The sequence below is a fragment of the Megascapheus bottae genome, chromosome 3 (assembly GCF_031878675.1).
Source record: "Megascapheus bottae isolate mThoBot1 chromosome 3, mThoBot2.hap1, whole genome shotgun sequence".
Taxonomy (NCBI): Eukaryota; Metazoa; Chordata; class Mammalia; order Rodentia; family Geomyidae; genus Megascapheus; species Megascapheus bottae.
Genome location: NC_143511.1, coordinates 2,752,194 through 2,773,384, shown reverse-complemented (window position 1 = coordinate 2,773,384; position 21,191 = coordinate 2,752,194). Strand labels below are relative to the sequence as shown.

Genomic DNA, 21,191 nt, shown 5'->3' with positions numbered 1-21,191 from the left:
AATCCTTCCTAACTCTCCATTGGCCTTCATGTGTTTAAGGTCATCAAGGATTTAGTCCTTTTATTTTAATGAACCATGGTCACGTAAAAGTCCCCAGAGAGGTCCCCATTTAAACTGGGTTTTGGTATTGACAATGTAGACTGACCACACCTCAGTCTCTTTCTTAGAATAAATTCATTTTGACAAATAGTATGAAGAAGTTACACAAAAAGGCGCAAACCTTGTACATCCTTATTATCTTATCTGCAATCTCACTGGCAGTCAGTGGGGGCATGAGTATGAAAAATGCTTAGATATCTTTCCTTCTAAATGTCCATATGATAAGATGGTTACATGTGTTTCTGTCTTTTCAATTTTTCTAGGCTCATTTATACTGAGATCATTTTTTCTATCCCATCAAAGAAATGGTATATATCTTTGTATATTTTAATTTTGAACTGTGAGGAGGTAGGGAAGGGACAAAAGGTGTAAAGGGCTGGTTTGTAGATAAACAGATTGATTTTTAAGTTGGTCGCTGGTGAGACTAAAAATCTACTCAGAAAGTTCAGATCGATTTCATTTCTGAAGCCAACCTGGAAAAGTCCATGAGATTTTTTTCATATATTTTTTTATTGTAATTAATAGAAGGGTTACATTATATTCACCAGATAGAAGGTGCATTATTTCACATACATTGATACCCTTTCTCATGTCTTGGTCCCCATTTCCCTCCCCCTACCCCCACCCCTCATCTTGTTTTCCCCCCTTCCCTATCCAATTTCAAATAACCAAATACCCATTTATCCAATATATCAGATAACAAAGTGAAATACTGTAACAATATGAAATAACCAAGGGACAGCAAAAGAGATGAGAAATAACATAGTACATTAAGGACAACAATCACTCATTATATGACTTTTGTTTTTATATCCTAGAGGTCCTTTCATTTAGCGTCACACTGTATGGCCTTATGTACCTAGGTTTTGCTCTATTGTAAATCTCTGCTAGGAGAGCCCAAGGTTTCTACTGATTATGACAAATGAGAGAAACCATTGAGCCTATGTTCCTTTGGGTCTGGCTTACTTCACTTAATATGATTTTTTCTAAGTCTTTCGATTTCCTTACAAATGGGGCAATGTCGTTCTTTCTGACAGCAGCATAGAATTCCATTGTGTATAAATACCACATCTTGTTGATCCACTCATCAACTGAGGGACATCTGGGTTGGTTCCATATCTTTGCTATGGTAAATAGTGCTGCAATGAATGACGTATTTAACAAACAAGTATTCAAAAACGGACTCTATATACAATCACTGGCACTTTGTATGTCATAGATACATACTAATCTATGTAATAAAACATTATGTCTATAGAGTCATAGATTTTATGTCTATGTAGTTGTGTTTATCTATCCAATACCATGTCCATAGCATTGGGTATGCAAATATTGAGTCCTCACTCTTGTACTGTTTGGATCTAATAGCCACATACTAAGGATACCATGTGCCTTTTGTTCTTTTGGTCTTGACTTGTCTCACTCAACATGATTCACTCTAAGTTCATTCACTTCCCTGAAAATGCCATTATTTTGTCTTGTCTGTTGGCTATGTAGAATTCCACTGTGTGTGTGTGTGTATATATATATATATATAAATATATATATATATATATATATATATACACACACACCACATTTTCTATATCCATTCATCTGCAGTAGGGCATCTGGATTGTTTCCATCACCTGGCTATTGTGAATAGTGCAGAGATAAACATAGTTGAGAAGGTGTCCTTATCATGTCTTGGGTTATGATGTTCAGGATAGATGCCCAGGAGTGGTATGGAGGGATCATAGGGAAGGTCAATTTTCAGTTCTTTAAGAAAGCTCCACGCTGCTTTCCAGAGTGGCTGAATTAGCTTACAATCCCACCAGCAGTGCAGTAGGGTTCCTTTTCCTCCACAAGCCCACCAGCATCTGTCATTGTCTGAGTTCAAAATCTTGGACCTTCTTGTTCAGGTAAGGTGGTATCTTAGGGTTGTTTTTATTTGCAGTTCCTTTATGACCATGGATGATGAGCAATTTCTCATATGCTTTTCTGCCATTTTGACCTCTTCTTTTGATAAGTCTCTCTTTAGTTCCCTTGCCCATTTAGTGATTGATTTGTTGGGTTGGGGGAGGGATTAATTTCTTGAGTTCCCTGTAGATACTGGATATTAAGCATTTGCCCAATGTATTATTGGTAAATAACTTTTCCCAGTTGGTTCACTGTCTTTCTACTTTAGTGGCTGTGCTTTTATCTGTGCAGAAACTTTTTATTTTTAGGTAGTCCCATTTATAGAGTCTCTCTTCAATCTGTTATGACCTGGGATTTTGTTCAGGAATTTTTTGCCTGTGCCTATGAGTTCTAGTGTCTCCCCAACTCTATCATGTAGCAGCTTCAAGGTTTCCAGTCTGACATTGAGGTCCTTGATCCATTTTGAGTTAATACTTATGCATGGCGAAAGGCTAGGGTCAATTTTTAGTTTTCTGCATGTGGCTGCTCAGTTTTGCCAGCACCAATAATTGAGTAGGCTGTGTTTTTTTCCACTGTATAACTCTGGCTCCTTTGTCAAATACAAGTTGACTATAGGTATGTGGTTCTATTTCTGGATCTTCTATTCTGTTCCATTGATCTTCTGGTCTATTTTTGTTCCAGTACCATGCTGTTTTTGTTATTGTGGCTCTATAGTAGAGTTTGAAGTCTGGTATTGTATTGTATTGTAATACCACCTGCATTGCTCTATTTTTTTTTTGTCAGTCCTGGGCTTAGGCTTGGGGCCTGAGCACTGTCCTTGGACTTTCTCAAGGCTAGCGCTCTACCACTTGAGCCTCAGCACCACTTCCAGCTTTTTGCTATGTATGTGGTACCAAGGAATCGAACCCGGGTCTTCATGCATGCTAAGGCAAGCACTTTAACCACTAGGCCAAACTCCCGGCCCCTGCATTGCTCTTTTTGCCTAGAATTGTTTTGGCTATTCTAGGTCTTTTCTTGTTCCATATGAACCTTTGGATTTTTTTTTTGCCAGTTCTGGGCTTGAGCTCAGGGCCTGAGCACTGTCCTTAGACTTTCTCAAGGCTAGAGCTCTACCACTTGAGCCTCAGCACCACTTCCAGCATTTTTTCTATGTATGTGGTTACTGAGGAATCAAACCTGGGTCTTCGTGCAAGCACTCTACCACTAGGCCAAACTCCTGGCCCTGTCTTTGGGATTTTGATGGGGATCGCATTGAATTTGTATATCAATTTTGGCATTATGGCCATTTTCACTATATTGGTACTCCCTACCCATGAGCATGGGATGTCTTTCCATTTCCTGGTGACCTCTTTAATTTCTTTCGTTAGGCTTTTATAGTTTTCATTAAATAATTCCTTTACATCTTTGATTAAGTTAATTCCTAAATATTTTATTCTTTTGGGGGCAATTGCAAATGGGATCATTTTCTTGATTTGGCCTTCTGTTTGCATATTGTTGTCATGCAAGAAGGCTACTGAAAAAGTCTATGAGATTTGTATCCCCATTTAACTACCCCAAAAGCCAGAAATGGAGCTGTGGCTACAGTGATAGAACACCAGCCTAGAGCAAAAAAAAAATGCTCAAAGACAGCAATTGGGCCCTGAGTTCAAACCCTAGTAATGGAGGGGAGAAAATGAATGTTTCCAAAAGTAAACAATGTAACATTTAGTATCTTCATGTTTGACTTCTGTTAAAACTGATTCAGCCAATGCTAGCAGAATAAATTATACAACTCTGAGTTATCTTTCTTAAAACTAATGGTGCCCTAAAGTGAAAATTTGCACAGCCCAGAGAAATGTGGTAAATAATCCAGTAATAGTCCAATAATAATCTCCCAAACAGGAGATTAGTTTCTCCTTGAGAGTCATCAGTCCACAAACCTGGCTAACACCCATCATGGCCCTAGAAAGAAGACCTAATTCTCAATTCCACCTACAAGGCAACCTACCCTATATATTATGTGGACAACTTGGGCCACTGATGGGCCAGGCTGCCTGGCCTCTGATGGGAAAGAAGAGCTGCATCTGAATGAAGCTCTGTGTATATACTATTCTATCTGGATCCTTGTCATTTACCTACAGGTAACAGTGGATTCTATCATTTCAGTAATAATCACAATAAATATAGAAGGTAGGAATGTTCAAAATAGGATGTCCATTTGGAAGTCATTTACTCCTTTTAGTCCATTGCTTTGGCATATTATCTTCATTCTTTTAGTCATAAAGGGTCACTTTGTATGAAAGCATTTCAAATGAGGAAGACAGAAGTGACAGGCAGAAGAGGAGAGCACTAATGTCAATTCAACCATTCAGTAGTCCTCACCTTCCATCTAGAGACAGTTCATCTCCAAAACAAGCAACAAAAGCAGCTCTGTTGGCATAGCTCAAGTAGCAGAGCATAAGCCAAGTAAGTAAGCCAAGAAAACAAATCAAGAGCAAGGCCCATGGCCTCTCTCTCAGGTCTGCTTTTGGAGTAGTAAAGCAGATAAATCCATAAATGAACAGGAGCATATGATTCTGGCATACTATCCCCTAGTCTACATCCAAAAAATCTTTATTGCACCCACTTAGAAAATGTAATACATTGTAAAAAAAAAAGTTATTATCCCTAACTATTTTAAAGTTCTTAGGATAGTAAATAGCAATCACATGGGAAGTTACAGGGTTCCTTCAGGCCAGTAGAATTTGTTACAGTGTATCATTCGTTTTCATGAAATCTAAATTTAGTAGCATCATCAACAAACCGCTCTAGGGTCAAATAGGATCTGACCTAATTGGCAGACGCATGTACTTATTCCTACTCATTGAAGTATGGAATACATGATCAGTTACAAATGTCAATAATATGGATGCACTGAATTAGATGTGTGCTCCCATTTTACAGGTTAAGAAATGGAGCATAGATCTGCTCAAAGTCATTTAACCTGAAAGTTGTAGGGATAGAATTTGACCCAGTCATCCTGGTTCTGGGTGCTAAAGCTTTTAGCTATCAACTTGGATCCTCATTCTACTTGGATCTGAAGACCTGTTTCCTTTTACTACGCCTGCAATATACTTGCTTCCAGAATGTATCTTTCTCTCTACTCTTCTTTATGCTCTGTGTATTCCTTGTCTGTTTTTCTTGCTGGTTTCATCTTCTAGGCCACTGTTGAAGAAAATAAAGGTGTTCCTTAGCTCTCACATTGTCTACTTACACCTGTAATCTATCTTCCCTCTCTTTCTCTTTCTTCTACAATCAGTTCTCACAGGCTTACAGGCTTCCTAAAAACTCTTCAAAATCTACCCTTCCTTCCTTTCTTTCTCCCTTTCTTTCTTTCTTTCTCCCTTTCTTTCTTTCTCCCTTCCTTTCTTTCTTTCTCCCTTCCTTCCTTCCTTTCTTTCTTTCTTTCTCCCCTCCTTCCTTCCTTCCTTCCTTTCTTTCTTTCTTTCTTTCTCCCTTCTTTCCTTTCTTTCTTTCTTGCTTTCTTTCTTTCTTTCTCCATTCCTTCCTTTCTCCCTTCCTTCCCTTCTTTCTCCCTTTCTTTCTCCCTTTTTTCTTTTTTTCTTTCTTTCTTTCTTTCTTTCTTTCTTTCTTTCTTTCTTTCTCCCTTTCTTTCTTTCTTTCTTTCTCCCTTTCTTTCTTTTTCCCTTTCTTTCTTTCTTTCTTTCTTTCTTTCTTTCTTTCTTTCTTTCTTTCTTTCCTTCTCCCTCTCTCTTTCTTTCTTTCTTTCTTTCGCCAGTCCTGGGGCTTGAACTCAGGGGTGGAGCAGCACTGTCCTTGGGCTTTTTCCTCAAGGCTAGCACTCTACCACTTGAACCACAGCATCATTTCTGGCTTTTCTATGTATGTGGTACTGAGGATCAAACTCCAGTCTTCCTGCATGCTAGGCAAGCACTCTACCATTAGGCCAGACTCCCGTCCCCAAATCTACCATTTCTTGTACAACTTATTTTATGACTGGTTCATTTATACCTGGAGCCTTAAATAACCACATCAGAAGTCTGTGATGCACTTGAGCCATCCTCCAGCCATCCACAGTAAAGCCCAAAGCGCTCAAGTGAAGATGTTTGGCTCCCTCCTCACCAGACTAACCAGAAGTTGATGACAACTGGGTTACTCAGTTGTAACCCTGTCCATGCCAACAGAAGCAGAAAAATTACTCAGCAGAGCCCTGAACCAAGTCCTGAACCACAAAACCCTGCAGTGTAATAAAATGGTGGTGTTCTAAGCCACTAAATGATGAGGAGACTTGTATAGTAAGGTGACTAGAATACTAGTTCCTTGTTTTCTTACATGCATATGAAACACAATTACAGTATACTCTGAAAGAAATCTTTTAAAGCCTGAATCAGAAACAAAAACCTAAATGAAGGACTAGAGATGTAGCTCAATGGGAGATTTTATGTATCACAGACAAGTCCCTAGGTTTGATCCCTAACACTGCTGGTTCTTTTCTGACCTCTATTATTTGTATGACTCCAAGTTATAAATCACAATTACAGCCTAATGTTCTTCCAGGCTTCATTTAAAAGCTGTCTTTAAAACTTCTTCAAAACTTTCAGACCTACTAGAATCTAATCAGTTCTGAGGTTCTTGGATGTTAAAAGCCTATCACCAAGAAATAAAAATCCCCCTTCTTCAGATACTCCTGTTTTCTCAAATGGATACAATGGCATTTTCTTGGCCCCATTCATCCTTATGACTGACTTCTGGTCCAAACAATACAACACCTTTGCCTCTTCTTCATCAGAAAGATGGCATCTGATGATTGATTGTTATGTGGCTTTCCAGATCATAACTTTCTGCCATGTTCTCCTTCCCAGAGGAACATCATATCTAGACAGAGCCAATTATGACCTATCACTTTAAACTCCCAGGTCTACTTTCAGAATTCTGCCAACCCCCTCCAAATCTGGTAAGGTTGATACTGCAGTCCATAACTGAACCACTAGATAATATAATTTTAAAGATGTTATGGTAGTGCTCTTGCTTGGAACTTGAGTGACAAAGTCTTATAATACCGACTTACCTGTGCCTACCTCTCTACACAATCACCCAAGAATGCGCGTGCAGATCCTGGGGTTTGAACTCAGGGCCTAGATGCTGTCCCTGAGCTTCCTTTGCTCAAAGCTAGTGCTTTATCTCCTTGAGCCACAGCTCTACTTCCAACTTTTTTGAGGCTGATTGGAAATACGTGTCTCATGGACTTTCATAAACGGGCTGGTTTCAAACCAAGATCCTCAGATCTCAGCCCCCCACACACACACTTTTTTTGTTTTGGTCAGTTAAGGGGCTTGAACTGGGGGCCTGAGCACTGTCCCTGAGCTCAAGGTTAGTGCTCTACCACTTGAACCACAGAGCTGCTTCTAGATCTCAGCTTCCTGAGTAGCTAGGAATACAGCCATGAGCCACCAGTGCCCAGCAACTCCCGCCTTTTAATCACTCTTCATCTTTCAAAACAAAGGAAAACTCAATAAGCACCCAAATTCATGATCAAGGACATGAGGTAGCATATTAACACAACCCTGTTTTCCAGCATGAGGCTGCCCTAAATCTTAGGTACTACTCCTGTTCCCAGTGACAAGCATCTGGGAAGCAATTATCGGAGGAGCAGGAAGCAGCCTTTCCACAGCAAGAGCAGCTGGCGAGACATCATGCTGGCTGCCTTCCTGGCATTTTCCCCATCGTGAAACCTCAAATCATTGGGCTAACTTTTATTCCATTCTATGTCCTCCCCTAAGGTGTCTCAAAAAGGAGAAGAAAAAGAAAGAGGAGGAGGAGAAGGAGGGGCAGGAGGGGGAGGAAGAGGAGAAGGAGGAGGAGGAGGAAGTAGGGGAGAAGAGGAGAAAGGGGGGAGGAGGAGGGGGGAGAGGGAGGGAGGAGGAGGAGGAAGGGGAGAGGGAGGAGGAGGAGGAAGGGAAGGAGGAGGAGAGGGAGGAGGAGGAGAGGGAGGAGGAGGAGAGGGAGGAGGAGGAGGAGGAGAGGAAGTAGCAGCAGCAGCAGCAGCAGCAACAACAAATGGCTGTAACAGACAAGGTCTTTTCCCTGTTGTTATTAAAAGTCACTAATAGGCTTACTAGCTCTTTCTAGCTACCCATATAAAAATCTCAGGGCTGTAATTATACTAGGGGAAAATATCAGGATTCAGAATGCCCTTACATTCATGATCTTGTGGCTCTATCCTTCCATCAGAAAGCATGTTAAGCCAATGTGGTAGCACATATCTGTACTCTCAACTATTCGGGAGGCAGGAAAATCATGAGTTTGAGGACAGACTGGACAAAGTTAGTGTGCTCCCCTCTCAAAAACAAATTTGTTTATTTGAAATAGGGAAGGGAAGGGAAAAACAAAATGGGTAGGAGGGGGTGAGGGAAGGGAAAGTGGGAGAAAAACATAGGAAGGGGTATCAAGGTTCAAAAACTAATGTACCTACTACCTGGTGGTGAATGTAACTGTAACCCCTCTATACATTGTCCCGACAGTGAAATTTAAAAGAAAATACAAATAGTCTGAGAGGTATGGCTCAAAAACACATGTTTAGCATGCTCAAGGCCCTGAGTTTTATTTTGTTAATTTTATATTTTTATTGTTATTGTCAAGATGATATACAGCGGGGTTACAGTTACTTAAGTCAGGTAATGTGGACACTTCTTTGTGAACAGTGTCACCCCTCTCTCATTCTCTTCTCTTTTTCTCCCTTGCCTACAAGTTGTATAGTATGAACTATACAACCATAGTGTCTTGTGTCACTACTGCATTTGTTCACCCTTTGTTTATTAAGGCATGTTAAACCCTCCAATATCCAGCTGACACCTGACACAATGCACTAGCACAGAGCAACACAAGAACCAGGCCCCTGGAGGAGTGAACTTCCAGAATGAATCACTTGTCTTTGGGTACAAGTCAGAATCATTATTGCATTAGACAAACCAATGACATTAATGTGGATGGGTTCAGGGCTCAGCAGTTGCATAGAAATAGGGAAGTTAAAATCAAAAGCATTGAATTCAGCCTCCCTTCCTTCCTCAAGATTGCAAGGCAACCACCTTTAACCAAGGCCAGGTATGACTCCTCCCCTGGCTGCACTGAAAGCTGGGTAGTTCAACTCTAAAGCATTTGTGGCTTCCTTAGCTCATTTTGGGGAAACAGAGAAAGTGGAAGCACAATTGTTATATGAATATCTCAAAACTAGTTATGAAACTCAGCTATCTTTCCAACAAGTTACTTGACTACCTAAGCAAATGGTGAAAAGACCATGTTAGATTTATAAGGATAAAAGAAAAGTGAGACTTAAGTAGTATCTCTCTTGGAATGATTTTTTCCCAAAACTTCCAGATGTATTGCCCCAGATATCTCTATGAATAAAACAAAGAGAAGGAAAACTCCACTCATCTTTTCCTAACCCTTAGGCAGCTGTTACGAATTTCTCAGAAGTTGAATATGGCAGAAACACAGAGGAATTATAGTAATAGGCACTCAACCTATGCTTTTCTACATCAGTTAAAATAATAATAATGGAAAATCTGGATCTTTGCCAGCACAATAGAAAAGACAGTCATCATTGACTGATTTTATCCTCAGCACTTCCAGAGCATATGGGGATTAGACATCTTGTGAAACATATGCTGTTCCAAATGTAATAATGCTAAATATTTAATAGTCCACAATGGTTTACCATCAATTGATTTAAAGTGAGCTGCATCAATCCCACAGCAGAGGTAATTTCCACTTCAGCTTCTCTGGCTTACCTGGCTTTTCTCTCTTGAATAGCTTTCTAGCCTACTAATTAGTTCATTCATTTATTTTTCACTGAGAAAAGTATAGGAACTTGTCAAGAACCAATGCTGTCAACTAGACTCTCCTAAGACTCCCATACCAGCATGCTTCTGTATCTCTGAGCCCATTCCTAAAATTATCCAATGCTCTCCTATACACTCTGGCCAACGAGCATAACAGTGAACCTCCTACCTTTAAAAGATGCTTTTGGGCCAAGAGTTTAGCTTAGTGGTAGAGTGCTTGCCTAGCATACACGAAGCCCTGGGTTTGATTTCTTGATTACCACATGCACAGAAAATGCCAGAAGTGGTGCTGTGGCTCAAGTGGTAGAGCTCTAGCCTTGAGAAAGTCAAGGACAGTGCTCAGGCTCTGAGACCAAGCTATTTCATCAACTGACCCAATCAAGGCTTAATGATTCCACAAACTATCAATAGCAAGCCAGGAGCCAGTGGCCCATGCCTGTAATTCCAGTTACTCAAGAGGCTAAGCTCTGAGGTTCATCGTTCAAAATCAGCCAGGGCAGACTCTAAATCTCCAATTAGTCAGCCAAAGCCACAAGTACAGGTATTGCTCAAGTGGTGGGGGACCAGCCTTGAGCAAAAAAGGTAAAGGAGAGAGACAGGCCCCTGAATTCAAGCTCCAGCACACACACACACACACACACACACACACACACACACACACACACACATACACACACACACCAGCAATAACAACAATTAGCACTAAAACACATCAGATAGTTTTTACCTTGTGTTAAGCATTTAAGAGTCCTATCTCTAATAATCATGTTTGTCCTTCAGGACTAAAACTCAAAGAGGTTAAATGACTTGGTCAAGACCAGAAAGCTTACTAACTAGATGGGATTTATAAATCACATCTTTCTAAATCCAAAGTTTATGTAGTTCTAAGTATAGGGATGTAGCTCAGTGGTGGTTTGCTTGCTTAATATGGTACCAGATTCTTTCTTCAGTACTAAAAGAGAAATAATCTAGGCATGCACCTAGAATCCTAGCACATGAGAGAGTAAGGCAGGAGGATCAAATAATTCAAGGCTAGCCTGTGCCATTTTGTTTAGAAACCACCCTAGCCACTCATACAGATGCTACCCCTATTGAATTCTCACAAGCAAATGACTATAACAGCCCTACCACACAAAGAAAACAATCAATTGCTCAAAGCAATTCAGTAGCTACAACAAATAGGACAGTTCTGTTTAGATTTTGGTTCAATTTTTCCCCTCAAATTTAAAAGTCAGACAGGAGCATTAAAAATTAAGTTAAGGGTGCTGGTAGCTCACACCTATAATCCCAGCTACTCAGGGAGACCAAGATCTGGAGACCTTGGTTCAAAGCCAACCTGAGCAGGAAAGTCCAGGAGACTATTATCTCCAATAAATCACTCAAAAAAATGCTGGAAGTGGTGCTGTGGCTCAAGCGGTAGAGTGCTAGTATTAAGCAAAAGAAGCTCAGAAACAGTGCCCAGGCCTTGAGTTCAAGCCCCAGGACTGGAAAAATTTTAAGTTAAACCAAGTAAAACATAAAGAACAATGAAGAATATCAACCTACAAATATAGCCACATATATTTTTGATCCACCTTGCCTTTATATTCACATCTTGTTATAAATGCTATATCATTAAGACAGTAAGAAACAGCAATTATCACGAGTGTTATACTAAAGGTGTAATCTGGAGTTTGCCCTGTTTCCTCATTACTGTGCCATTCTCTATTCCTGAATCCAGTCCAAGATCTCACGTTACTTTTACATGATATGGCTCAGTCCACAATAGTTCACCAGTCTTTTCCTGACTTTCTTGTCTTTTGATGAATTAGGTTAAATTGGGTGTTCATAGCAGTAATCCTAGCTACACCGGAGGCTGAGATCTAGGATTGCAGTTTAAAACCATCCCAAATAGAAAATTCTGTCAAACTCTTATCTCAAATGAACTACCAAAAAACAAAAATGAATGTGTGGCTCAAAGAGTACCAGCCTTGATCAAAAAATACAAGCAACAGTATGAAATCCTTAATTCAAGCTCTGGTACTGTCGAGAAAGAGAAAGGGGGGGTGTTAAAAATCATGTTCCTGTCCCTGCTCAAAAAATTCTGAAGTAGGATGGCTAGAAAAGAACATTTTCAGAAAAAGCTGTCTCTATTGCAAGACTGAGTTTGGGAACCACAGTAATAAATGCTGTCCTAGTCCTCTCCCTAACCTCAAGTCAGCCCTCCAGATTGTAGGTCACCACAACCCTACACTTCTCTTACTCAGGTAAACTAAGGTTTTATTGGAAACCACACCTCCTTCCTCTGAGTCCCCCTGGGTCTTCAGGACTCCAGGAGTTTAGTAAGATCCTCAGTGTTCCAGAAAAAAATCTATTCTTTAAACATCATCTTCCACTACAAAAATACATTCAGCAGCCTTTACTCATAGTATTGGGTTCATAAATACTAAGAGCCATGTGGGCTCACAGGGAGGAAAGTCTTCTCCCTTACCAAGAAGACAGCCTGGGACACTGGAAAAGAGGATATTAAGTTGAAGGGAGCAGAGAAGGCTCATGCTCCATCACTGGTTACCCCTCATGAGGCCCCTTCACACACATTTTGCATGTAGTAAGTAGAGTATTGAGCCTTGAGCCTCCTGGCCCATAAATGGTTGACATAGTGGAGCTGTAGAAATGTCCAGGACAAAGAACCATGTCTGCACATGCTTAGGCTGGTATACTGACTAGAAAGGTGAGATTCTCCTACTTACTCCTACATGCCCACAAGTGCCAAAACAAATGGGTGCGTCTAAGAGTGGAAACACAACTGGAGCTGCCAAATTTAGTGGTGCTTAAGGAGAAGCTTCTGTGAAAAAAAAAATCTGTTTTTGTTTCTTTTGGTGATTAAAAGATTCGGGGCCTTGCAGTTTACTTGGCTGGTACAATTCTGCTGACCCACATCCTGGACCTGTTTTTCCACTAATTATTTTTAGGTCTTATTTTCCACCCCATCATGTACCTGAGCTTTGATCCTCCTACTTTTAGGATCCCTGTCATCACTGGAATCACAAATATGCACACACACACAAACCAGTCCCATTCCCCTTTGTGGTAACAAGAGTCAGACTTTTCTGCCAAGATTATTCTTGTCCTGTGAGCCTTCCAACCTCAGCTTCTCACATAGTTTGAGAAGACAGGTGAGTATCAAGGTTTCCAGATATGGGTTGAAAAGGAATCTTGAAAGCCTTTCCACCTGGGTTGACCTTGAACTGGGATCCTCTCATTCTGAGCCTCCCAGGTAGCTAAGATCACAGATGTGAGCCATGATTCTCAGTTTAAAAGTTGTTTTGTTTTGCTTAATGAGATGAAATCCACATGAATTATCCATTTACAAATGTACATTTCAGATGGGAGGAAAAAGCTGTGGGAGAGTGAGGGAATGGGTAACACTGCCCAAAAAGAAGTGTTCTCTTTACCTGACTTGTGTAAATAGTAATATCCATACATAACCTTTATAAGAATAATTTAAGTGTACATTTTAATAGTATTGAAAGCATTCACAGTGTTTAGCAAGCACCACCTATGTCAAATTCCAGACATTTTCATCACAAAACAAAGTCCATTCACTGGATGGATCACATCTATAATCCTAGATACTCAGGAGGTAGAGATCTGATGTGCCTGGCTTGAAGCCAGTGTGAGCAGGAAAGTTTGTTGAACTTTTACCTCCAATTAACAGCCCAAAAGGCAGAAGTAGAGCTGCGGCTCAAGTAGCAGAGTATGCTAGCCCTGAACACAAAAGCTAAGGGATATTACCCAAGACACTGAGTTCAAACTCCAGGATAGGTACACAAATACATACACACACACACAAAAGAAGAAAGCCTATTTCCATTAAGCAGTCAGTCTGAAGGAATGATTCTGTCAAGAGCTTCTCCTAGTGTTGCATAGGGATTTTCTCTATGACTAGATTTTATGCAGCCCCTACTGAAGAACTATGCAAACCTCATTTCAAAGGGTAAGGAGCATCCTCTCTGCTCTACAGACAAAGGGAAAAAGGGAACCTCCTGGAAATACCTGAATTTTCCCTCTTGCTCCCTTCAATCTGGTGGCAGGGCCTAAGATTGTCTCCACTGCTTAGTTTCCTGTGATCCATTAAATCAAAGGCACCATGAGGGTTCTAAGAAGAACCCGGAGTGCCCTACAAACTGAGTACCTTCTCCAAAATGGGTTGAGACAGAAGATGGCTCTTACCCTCTGCTTCTCTGGGTCCACGTAACGAATGCCAAAATAGTCCTTCTCCAGCAAGCTGTAATAGTTGCAGATGTGGTCAATCAGAAACTGCCCTTTGGTCTCCCTCTGCAAGGAAAACACATCTAAGTGTTAGCCAAAGCTTGCCTGCATATGCACATCTCACCCACAGGGGGCTTTACTCACCTCAGTGTGTCTGTGCTTAGACAAATGGATTCATTGCTCCCTCCAGTTCTGGAATAGAGCCTTCCTGACTCTTAGGCATAACCTCAGAAAGGAGTGTATTATACAAGGTGAGCCATCACACACACACACACACACACACACACACACACACACACACACACACCCCAAACATATGCCCCAAATACTACAGAGATACAATGTGGTCTGGAATGTTCTATTTCACTCTGTCTCAAGAACTCTTTCAATGCTATTGATGATTCAGAACACTGACTTCACAATTCAATATTTTGTGGAGGCCTACAGTTTATAAACTCTCAGATAACACATATGCTCCTGGTTGCTTATTCTAATCACTCTGAAACAGTTACTGATCCAATCTTCACCATGATTTTTTAAGGAAGGTCCTCAACTCATCAGTAAAAGATGCCACAAAGGTGTTCAGTGACTCACCCAAAGTCACATAACTTGTGGAGAGTAAGGCAGTATCGGAACCAGGCCAACTGGCTACAGAACCTGGGTTCTCCTGGGCCACTTTGTCTCCCTGTATGCTGCATCCTTTGAAATGCTGTAGAAGTTAGGCTCTGGGTGGTATGGTAGTATAGAGAAAGGTACTGAAAAAAACTTAGTTCCCAAGAGGGATGATGAGAAATCTTCCTCAAAGTCACTGGAATCCAACTCAGAAAGGTATCATGGGAAACAGGAGAAGCCCAGACTGGGATCTAAAGTCAAGCTCTAAGCCCTTTGAAAAAAATGACAGTTTAACAAAATGCCCAGCAGGAAGCTGAAACTAGTGGAAGTGAAATGAATGAAAAAGAGAACAGGGAACAAATATGGCAAGAATGCTTAGTTGTACATATGTGATAAAGGAAGTAGGAAATGGGAAATTAGTTTGGGGGGAGGGAAAAGTTGGGATGGGGAGAATACTCGAAGGGATGACTCTGATCAAGAAGCACTGGACAAAGCCAGAGACTACCCACTCTGGAAGCTGAGACCTGAGATCATTGTTTGAAGCCAGCCAGGCAGGAAAGTCCATGAGACTCTTATCTCCAGTAAAACTACTCAGAAAAAAGCCAGAAGTGGGACTGTGGCTCAAGTGTAGCGTGCTAGCCTTGAGTACAAAGAGGCTCAGGGACAGTGCCCAGGCCCTGAGTTCAAGCTCCAGAATTGGCCAAAAACAAAAAACAAAAAAGGAAGCACCAGACACTTAGATGGCCATGCTAAATTTTAGCCCCATTGTAGAATCTTTTGAAGTTTAGACTAAAATAAAGTAAAATAAAATGAAGCAATTCATTACAAAAAATTACATTAAAATAAATAAAGGCAAGCCCAGCTATTTTGGTAAAATGAGGTTGTTAGGCTTGATGATGTCTAAGTCAGTTAGATTCTTTTCTCTAGCAAAATTCTTAGTGAAAAGTCTATCATCAAAACCTGATTAAGATAAATACCACTATAACAAAACATTCTTAATAGTCAAGATCTGTCTGAGCTCTTAGCAGAATATCTGATAAGGTTAATTTCTACTTCAATCAAAGTTGATGATCGTGGGGATGTTTTCAGGTTGGAATGTGACCTATAAAAAGAATTTAGAGATATTAAGTGAGCCACTCTCCCAAACAATTAAAAACAACTGTAGAAGATTAGTTTGGTCTATGGTACATGATGTTATTTTCATTAAATTCTTTCCCTTCATTGAAATGATTACATCTAAGAAGTTGGATGGCAAATCCTGGGTGTATCACTTTGAATAAAGCTCTGGGTTTATAATCACAATGATACAAAGCCTCTGTTGTCCTGAAATCACTTTCAAGTTTAATGTTTCAGGATGGTGAGCCTTTACTTTCTTTCTAAAAGAAAAAACTCTGTGGTCATTCAAAAGAGATTTTAAAAAAATCAACATTGAACTTGTTTATAAATTTCTGTAATTGTTTTTGAAGCCAGGTGGCTCAGGGGACAAGCTCTGTCTAATGACAGCTAACTCCAATGCCTAGGTTCTAGGTGTGAATTAGTTCCTTTCCTTATGTACCCTATAAGCCATCCATCTTAAAAAGCCTCAGCAATATCAACTTACTGAAAGCTAACACATGAGTTTGCTCTTTATAGTTGAACTACAAAGGAACCACGCCAACTGTATATAAGGTTTATGACACCTGGGTCAAGTCACTGTGATGTACTGTTAGAGGATTGAGAACACATTGACTGGACATAGTGAATATGGATATCATTTTGCCCTAAGCATAATAAAGTTTTTAAGTGATTAAACACAGTGATCAATATATACTCCAGCTATTGAAGACCTATAAGATAACAGCCATAGCAAGTAATGGAATAACTGGTGTGTGTGAGTGTGTGTGTGTGTGTGTGTGTGTGTGTGTGTGTGTGACTGAAAAAGGCCAAAGAAAGACCAGGTCAGATCAATTTTCAAGTGTTTGTCTGTACATGCTTCAATTGTGGGAAGATTGGCCCTCAGTGTAACAGAGATGATCAAATTATAGGTCACCTCACAGGAGGGATTAATATAGATTTTTTTTCAGGACCAAGATCTCTTACAAGAGTAGGCTGTTATAAAAATGGCAGTCACAGTCCCTTTCCTCTCTCTTGCCTTCTTCCTCATATGTATGGCTCTTCTGTATGTGAATGGTAACATCATGCTCTTTAGACTTTTGAGCCACCAGAATCATAAGTCAAATAAACTTTTCTATATACCTTACCCAGTGTCAGGTTCTGTGTTTTAGCAAAAAAAATAGACTGACACTCTGGTTCCAGGACATCAGATGGGTTCTAGGTCTTTCCTACTTGAAGTAGGTCCCAAAGGCCTGCAAGATCAAAGAACCGTATCTTTGGTGCTGCCAGGGAGGGAGCTAGAGGGGAACACAGACTTTCAGGCCCGACTTTTGACTTACTGAGGCTAGTGAATACCATGACAACTTCACTGGGCTATTTGTATTCTCAGTAATGTTCGAGAAGAATTGGTCCAGGGGGAATTTCCTGACATGGGAAAAGTACAAAACTCCCCGATGTGGAAAAAGTAGAAAGAGCACAAAAGTAGTGACTTCTTCTGTCTACAGAGGTCATTTTTTCTCTTGAGAATTGCCCATTCCTGGACTCTGCCAAGATCAAAGTCCTTTTCCACTTCATGTACCCAAATCAGAGAACCCAGCACTGCTGTTCTTGTAGCGCACCTAGAGACTACCCCACTTAGCCTTATCACCCCAGCATTCCTATGTATTCCTAATCACAGTGCTTCCTGCCAAGGCAGATAGCATGAAGCCTCATATTCAGTACTGGTCATCTCTTGCCTGGGAATCTGGAACTGTGCCTGCCATTTAAGTTCCTAATGTCATTTCTTAGCAAGAAGTTCAGTTCTTGCATTACAATAGGCCACACAAATGCTAGAATTGTTGTCTCCAGCCAGTTGTAAGAGGATCGAAAGCCCAGCTACCTGTCTTCGAACTACACTTCTTCCGGGAGGAGGTTTAGGGGTGCACAGGGGTCCTAAGCAGAGCTCCTGAGCTTCCAGAAAGTAGAAACATATTCTCTGCTGCCTAATCCAGTGCCTCACACACTGGATGATGCTTCTGACTCATGGAAAGCCTGGGGTCTGACAACACATGGTAGTTGACACAGTCTTTCCAAGAGAGAACCAATAGTAGCCTGGGGTAAGCAAATAAAGTCCTCACATTGGCAAATGTACCAGCATGGAGAAATTAGCTAACTTCCACAAGTCTCCCTCAGTATGAGGACAAGTGATTATTAAACCTTTGAAGTAAAAGGACTGTTATTTATTGTTAAACTTTGTTGGTGCTTTCAGTATGGATTGAATGACAAAAAAAGCTGTTATCTAAACTGTACTTCATCGATCACAAAAGTAGTTCAAACAGGTGAAAATATTAGAATACAAATGTATGAGTAGGGCCTCAAGTAAGGGTAAGATTTGAACATCCATGCCTGAAGTCCTTAAGTATGTTGAGCATAGTATTTTTTTCTTTCCTTCTGGTACCAAGATTTGCATAAATTCAGAGAAAGGAATCTCTGTGACCAGAAAGGTGGTCTTTACCCATCTTAGAACTACTGCCAGCAAAACAGGTCAAAACTTTCTTAATAAGGACTAAGAAACACAACAAATCAGAGAAAATCTGGATAAGTGGGACTGCATTAAACTAAAGAGCTTCTGCATGGCAAAGGACATAGCTAGCAAATTAACTAGAAAGCCTACAGAGTGGGAGAAGATCTTCACCAATCATACAATGGACAAAGACCTCATATCTAAAATATATCTACAACTCAAAAAATTGAATCACTCCAAAACTAATCTCCAAAGAAACAACCATCCCATTAAAAGATGGGCCAAAGATTTAAAGAGAGTCTTCTCTGAAGAAGAAATAAGAATGGTCTATAGACACATGAAGAAATGCTCAACATCTCTGGTCATAAAAGAAATGCAAATCAAAACAACTCTAAGATTCTACCTCACTCCAGTTAGAATGGCCAGGATCAAGAAATTTAATAACAAGGAAAAAGAAAAAACAAAAAGTGAACAAGCATACAAACATGCCTGCCTCAAAATACTTCTGAATACCCCATGTCAGGTCTAGTTAGTAGTGTCCCTTCACTGTTCTTAAGATGTGAGGAAAGTTCTTGAGATAAGGAGAAAATTCATACTGCTGATTTAATGTTTGGTATAGGGTAATTCTCAAGCTTTTATTTTATTCAGTGCTTCTATTTTTTGGAAGCACACTCTGAAATCAGTGTAAAGACTGCAAAGTTTTCCTCTATATGATGGTGGACGACTAAGCCAGGTCACAAAAGTCCATGGGTCTGTTATCTCCAATTAACTACCAGAAAACCAGAAGTGGCACTGTGGCTCAAGTGATAGAGTGATACCTTGAGCTGAAGAGCTCAAGGACAGTGCCCAGGTTCAGAGTTCAAGACCTCCAACTGACAGAAAAAAAAATTGACTACTAGAAATGAATCAACTATTCCATCAAAGGAGTTGTCTATTTAAGTTTTATAACTGCTTATGTAATGTGCAGACACTAATTGGCATGTTTACTAGCTGATTTGTAACAAATGGTGTCTTGGTTCTCTCTTTCAAACATCTTTGTAATGACTGAATTTCCTTCCCATATGTGTTCTGTATGAAGTTTAATTTAGCACTGCCCTCTTAATCAAATAACATTCTTTAATTTTCATTTGGCCTGCTTGTATATCCATTCTCTTTGCATTTGAAATTAAATCAACCAAATGCTATAACTGAGAGAGAGAAAGCTTTAGTTTGATTTACTCTCAGTAATAGAAATGTCAATAAGCAAGGATCATTCACAGTCATTCATACCCATCAAGCTATGAAGCCAGAGGGATCATTCATTGTGATACCATGATGCCTTTGTTCTTCCACTTCTCTGTCTCCCATTACAGCTGCGACAGCATTATTGTCCCATGAGTGGGCCAGTGAAGTAGGAGAGTGACTTGATAGAATCACCAGAATGTGATGTGGTAAGACAGGCAGGAGATATGAAACTGGGAAATTTGGATATGTTTACTAGCTAGCCCCTTCTTTGCGTATACCATTACTGTTTGGACCATAACTACTTTTTGCAGTAGTTTTACTAATAAAACAGAGATGACAGTCCATGTCCAGCTACTGTAAAGGATTATATTTCACATTAAATTTTATATAGATTAAAAAAAAGAAATCTAATAACAACAGATGCTGAAGGGGATGTGGCCAGGAGGGATCACTACTACACTGTTGATGAGAGTGCAAACTCGTTCAACCACTATGGAAAGCAGTATGGCAGTTCCTCAAAAAACTAAACATAGAGCTCCCGTATGACCCAGCAATTCCACTATTTGGCATTTACTCAATCATCCAGAATCAAGGACATACTAAATCCACTAGCACAGTGAGATGTTCATTGCAGCACTATTTACTGTAGCAAAGATATGGAACCAACCCAGATGCCCCTCAGTTCATGAGTTGATCAACAAAATGTGGTATTTATACACAATGGAATTCTATGCTGCTGTCAAAAAGAATGACATTGCCCCATTTGTAAGGAAATGGAAACTCTTAGAAAAAAATCATATTAAGTGATGTAAGCCAGACTAAAAGGAACATAGGCTCAATGGTTTCCCTTATTTATCATAATCAGTAGAAACCTTGGGCTCTCTTAGCAGAGATTTGCAATAGAGCAAAACCTAGATACATAAGGCCATACAGTATGAAGCTAAATGAAAGGACATCCAGGATACAGAAACAAAAGCCATATAATGAGTGATTGTTGTCCTTAATATACTATGTTATCTCTCATCTCTGTTGCTATCCCTCGGTTATCTCATATTATTATAGTATTTCACCTTGTTATCTGATATATTGGATATATTTGTGTTTGGTTATTGGAAATCTGATAGGGAAGGGGGGAAAACAAGATGAAGGGCAGGGGTGGGGAGAGAGTAATGGGGACCAAGATATGAGAAAGGGTATCAATGAAGGCATGAACCTTCTATCTGGTGAATATAATGTGACCCTTCTATTAATAACAATAAAAACATATGGGGAAAAAAGAACTGCTGCCAGAGAATTGATTTGATTTTCTAAATTATTCTGAAAATGGGGCAAATATATATGATGAATTTCTTTGAGAATCATTTTGAGAAAATGGAAAGATCATTTAGTTGCTCTGAATTTCTCTCTGTCTATAATTTAAATTATACTTCACTTCGTGGTTAGTGTTAAAGACTATTTGTAAGACATCTTGTTGAACACATAACAGGTACTCAACAAATGAAAGATGTATATTTTTTTCATTAGTCCTGAGGTGTGAACTCAGGGCCTTGGCACTGTCCTTGAGCTGTTCCTTGCTCAAAAGGATAGCATTGGGTCTGGGAGTCTGGCCTAGTGGTAGAGTGCTTGCCTAGCATGCATGAAGACCCAGGTTTGAATTCCTCGGTTCCACATACATAGAAAAAAGTTGGAAGTGG

The 21,191-nt window shown here is 40.0% G+C and overlaps 1 protein-coding gene across 4 annotated transcripts in view; it reads right to left on the bottom strand.

Annotated features, from left to right (window-relative positions):
* Frmd3 (FERM domain containing 3) overlaps positions 1-21,191 on the bottom strand; it is a 281,531-nt gene that overhangs the window by 119,338 nt on the left and 141,002 nt on the right. For 3 of the 4 annotated variants that reach the window (XM_090329478.1, XM_090329480.1, XM_090329479.1), the window contains exon 2: positions 14,028-14,132. In XM_090329478.1, coding sequence (XP_090185604.1) covers positions 14,028-14,132 — 105 coding nt within the window. Of the gene's footprint in view, positions 1-14,027; positions 14,133-21,191 lie in introns of those variants that run through there. The other variant, XM_090329481.1, reaches the window with a different exon arrangement.